Genomic DNA, 4708 nt, shown 5'->3' with positions numbered 1-4708 from the left:
CATCTACCACTACCCACACAACACCTACCACTACCCACAACACCTACCATTACCCACAACATCTTCCCACTGCCACACAACATCTACCACTACCCACAACATCTACCACTACCACACAACACCTATCCACTATCACACAACACCTATCACTATCACACAACACCTACCACTACCACACAATACCACACCATACACAACACCTGCCACTACCCCAACATCTACCACTACCACACAACATCTACCCACCCACACAACACCTACCACTACCACACAACACCTACCACTACCACAACACCTACCACTACCACACAACATCTACCACTACAACACAACACCTACCACTACCACACAATATCTTCCACTACCACACAATATCTACCACTACCCACACAACACCTCCACTACCACACAACACCTACTACCACACAACACCTACCACTATCACACAACACACCTACCACTACCATGCCACTACCCTGCCTGCCACTACCCACTCACTACCACACAACATCTACCACTACCCACACAACACCACTAACCACAACACCTGTCACTATCCACACCTACCACTTCCACACAACCCCCCACTACAACACCTACACTACCCACACAACATCTACCACTACCACACAACACCTATCACTACCACACAACACCTACCACTACCACCACACCTACCACTACAACACCTACCACTACCCACACAATACCTACCTACCCCACACAACACCTGCCACTACCACACAACATCTACCACTACCACACAACACCTACCACTACCACACAACACCTACCACTACCACACAACACCTATCACTACCACACAACACCTGCCTACCCACAACACCTGCCACTTCTCACACAACCCCTCAACACCTACCACTACACAACACCTGCCACTACTCACACAACATCTACCACTACCACACACCTACCACTACCCACACCCAACACCTCTCACACAACACCACTAGATGTTTGTGTTTACAGAGTCCCTTGATGTTTGTGTTTACAGAGTCCCTTGATGTTTGTGTTTACAGGGTCCTTGATGTTTGTGTTACAGAGTCCCTTGATGTTTGTGTTTACAGAGTCATGATGTTTGTGTTTACAGAGTCCCTTGATGTTTGTGTTTACAGAGTCCCTTGATGTTTGTGTTTACAGGGGTCCCTTGATGTTTTGTGTTTGCAGTCCTTGATGTTTTGTGTTTACAGAGTCCCTTGATGTTTGTGTTTACAGAAGTCCCTTGATGTTTGTGTTTTACAAGAATCCCTTGATGTTTGTGTTTTTGAGTCCCTTGATGTTTTTGTGTTTACAGGGACCCTTGATGTTTGTGTTTACAGGAGTCCTTGATGTTTGTGTTTTACAGAGTCCTTGATGTTTGTGTTTACAGGGTCCTTGATGTTTGTGTTTACAGAGTCCCTTGATGTTTGTGTTTACAGGGTCCCTTGATGTTTGTGTTTACAGAGAGTCCCTTTGATGTTTGTGTTTACAAGTCCCTTGATGTTTGTGTTTATAAGTCCTGGTGTGTGTTTTATAAGTCCCTTGATGTTTGTGTTTACAGAGTCCCTTGATGTTTGTGTTTACAGAGTCCCTTGATGTTTGTGTTTACAGAGTCCCTTGATGTTTGTGTTTACAGTGTTTACATAGGTACATAGACACAGTGCAAACGTCTTCTTTACACACACACACACACACACACACACAACATATTTTCACCATATTTTGCCTAAAACAAAACCCAAACGATAGTAAACATGAACATGGACAATACAAGAGTTTACAAAAGGTGGTACACAGGTCGGTCTGTCTTCCCTGCGGACACGACAAAGTTGGGTTGTTTTGGTAGAGATTTGCATTGGAGATTTTCGAGTAAAAACCAGACCAGCGATGGCGAGTTTAAGAGGTAAACCTAAGCTCTTGTTATGATTTTTTTTCCTAATGGCGCGCCAACATCTTGTTTTCCTGCGGTTTTTTCTTTACTTGTTCACGTGTCAACTTTTTTTGTGTGTGCGTGGGGTGGAGTGGATGGGGGTTTATCTAATGGCGCGCCAACATCTTATTTTCCTGCGTTTTCAGATTTTTCTTATGTTTACAATGTATCACTCTCCTCAGTTCCCGCGCTTTTCTACTGTTTACGACGTACCAACCTCTTCAGTTCCTTTTTCTACTATTTACGACGTACCAACCTCTTCAGTTCCCGCGCTTTTCTACTATTTACGACGTACCAACCTCTTCAGTTCCCGCGCTTTTCAACTATTTACGACGTACCAACATGATACCACGAACGGAAAATTTTACCATTATGTTAATTATTTCAGACGAGAGAGACAGAACGAAAGACCGAGAGAGTAATATGTACATTGTTCACTTATTATTTGTTCGTTTAATCTTACTTGATAATAAATAACTAGAAAACACAACAACTAGAAACACCACCACAACAACTAGGAACACCACCACAACAACTAGGAACACCACCACAACAACTATAAACCACATTAAGCACATAATTCTTGCATACATTTAGATTTATCTTATGAATTTAGTTAAAAAAACCACACAGTTTATCACAAGACACAAGACTGAATATAGTTGTCTGTCTGTCTGTCTGTCTGTCTGTCTGAATATATTTACCGCAGGCGCCCATACTTGGCACTTGGGTGAGACTCCATATCCACATCCTCCTTGCACTGCTTGTGGTAATATATCGTGTCCGAGAGCCAGCTATTGTCAGGTGTGGGCGTGAAACAGGGTAACTATCAGGATAATGTAGGCGTGGGTGAGTATAAGTTATGGGGCTAGGAGGGTGGGTAATTAAATGCAGGTATGGGCGTGGATGTGGGCATGGGGTAGAAACTCAAAACGTGGGCGTGAGGTGGACACAGCAGGTTAGATCAAGACAAGTAAGATGGCCCGACACTCTCAGGCAGATTAATGGGCTCCTGTCCTAATGAAACCCAATTTTAATGTTGTAATTTGGATTAGAGCCAATTAGCACTGTGGTCTAATGGCAATGGGACCTAGTGAGGTGGAGGAAAAAAGAGGAGGGAGGAAGAAGAAGGAGTCAAATCAGTGGGACCAGCCCTGCCCATGGTGGACAGCCCCTGCCCCATGGTGGACCAGCCCTGCCCCATGGTGGACCAGCCCCTGCCCCATGGTGGACCAGTCCCTGCCCCATGGTGGACCAGCCCCTGCCTGGGACCAGCCCCTGCCCCATGGTGGACCCCTGCCCCATGGTGGACCAGCCCTGCCCCTGGTGGACCAGCCCTGCCCCATGGTGGACGCCCTCATGGTGGCCAGCCCTGCTGGCCAGCCCATGGTGGACCAGTCCTGCCCATGGTGGACCAGCTTCCTGGTGGACCAGCCCCTGCCCCATGGTGGACCAGCCCTGCCCCATGGTGGACCAGCCCCTGCCCCATGGTGGACCAGCCCTGCCCATGTGGACCAGCCCTGCCCCATGGTGGACCAGTCCCTGCCCATGGTGGACCAGTCCTGTCCATGGTGGACCAGCCCCTGCCCCATGGTGGACCAGTCCCTGTCCATGGTGGACCAGTCCGCCCCATGGTGGACCAGCCCTGTCCATGGTGGACAGTCCCTGCCCACGGTGGACCAGCCCCTGCCATGGTGCCAGCCTGCCCTATGGTGCAGCCTGCCCCATGGTGGACCAGCCCCTGCCCCACGGTGGACCAGCCCTGCCCTCAGTGGACCAGCCCCTGCACGGTGGACCAGCCCCTGCCCACAGTAGACCATTGGTGTAACTGATGGAGGAAGGAAAAGGAGGAGGAGGAAGGAGGAGAACTAAACTATCGGTAAAGTCAGTCACATCACCACATAAGGAGTGTGTGGACAAGAAGTGGGTATACCGCTATCCTGCCCCAGTATATATTATGTCGTGCGGGGAATCAAGCTCAGGTTAGGTTAGGTTAGGTTAAGTTAGGTTAGGTTAAGTTAGGTTAGGTTAGGTTAAGTTAGGTTAGGTTAGGGTAATTTATCATACGCCACAAAAAATACATCACTGGCAACTTAGTTAATACAGAACTTGACAGAGACCTCACCGATGTCATGTGTGAGACGGTGTTGTGAGGTCACGACACAACACAGCCTCCACAACACATCACTTGAAATACTTTGCATTGGCAACTCTATGATTTGCTGTCCTAACTCTTTCCTGACCGACTCTCTCACTTTTTTTATTTTCATTTTTTTAAAGGGGTGAAAGGATGAGTGAAAGAAGAATTGGGAGGGTGAAGAATGAAAGAAGGGGGTGAAAGGGGGGGTGAAAGAAGATTAGAGGTGGGGGAAGGAAGTTATAGTTCGGAAATTGAAGAAATTTAGGAGGAGGTAAGAGAGGGCGGGCTGACCGCCTAGCTAAGCTAATGGTGTGTTAGGGTTGTATCATGGGTTAGTTATTGTCTGTCGGTACAGGCACTAGACAGCCTACCCTATCCCATATATGGGTGTTTTGAGGGCTTTATTTCGTATTCCGCCGACCCTACTGGCGGATGCTGGTCTAGGGAGGTTGTCTATTGCCTGGCCGTATAGATCGGGGGTGGTAATGGACCTTTTGAGATTTGGTAACTTTTTGGGAACCATGTATGGTTGTTGTCGTTATCTGGTGGGGGTTCTTTGAAGGAGTTCTTGCTCGGATCGATCTATCTTTTGCCAGATTCTGCTGGCCAGGGTGTGCAGCTGCTGGTTTTATTCTTAG

General features: G+C 47.7%; 1 protein-coding gene across 1 annotated transcript; it reads left to right on the top strand.

Annotated features, from left to right (window-relative positions):
• Positions 1–3154: 3154 nt before the first annotated feature.
• LOC121871939 (proline-rich protein 2-like) lies at positions 3155–3745 on the top strand. The gene has a single exon (XM_042374547.1). The coding sequence runs from the start codon at positions 3155–3157 to the stop codon at positions 3743–3745; it is 591 nt and encodes a 196-aa protein (XP_042230481.1).
• The last annotated feature ends 963 nt before the right edge of the window (positions 3746–4708 follow it).

The sequence above is a fragment of the Homarus americanus genome, unplaced genomic scaffold, assembly GCF_018991925.1.
Source record: "Homarus americanus isolate GMGI-L3 unplaced genomic scaffold, GMGI_Hamer_2.0 scaffold33556, whole genome shotgun sequence".
Lineage (NCBI taxonomy): Eukaryota > Metazoa > Arthropoda > Malacostraca > Decapoda > Nephropidae > Homarus > Homarus americanus.
The sequence above is the reverse complement of the archived record's forward strand: the minus strand, read 5'-3'. Positions and strand labels throughout refer to the sequence as shown.

What these genes read in the sequence shown, in the direction of transcription:
- LOC121871939 (XM_042374547.1), top strand. Translation starts at nt 3,155, where the DNA reads ATGGTGGACCAGTCCCTGCCCCATGGTGGACCAGCCCCTGCCTGGGAC.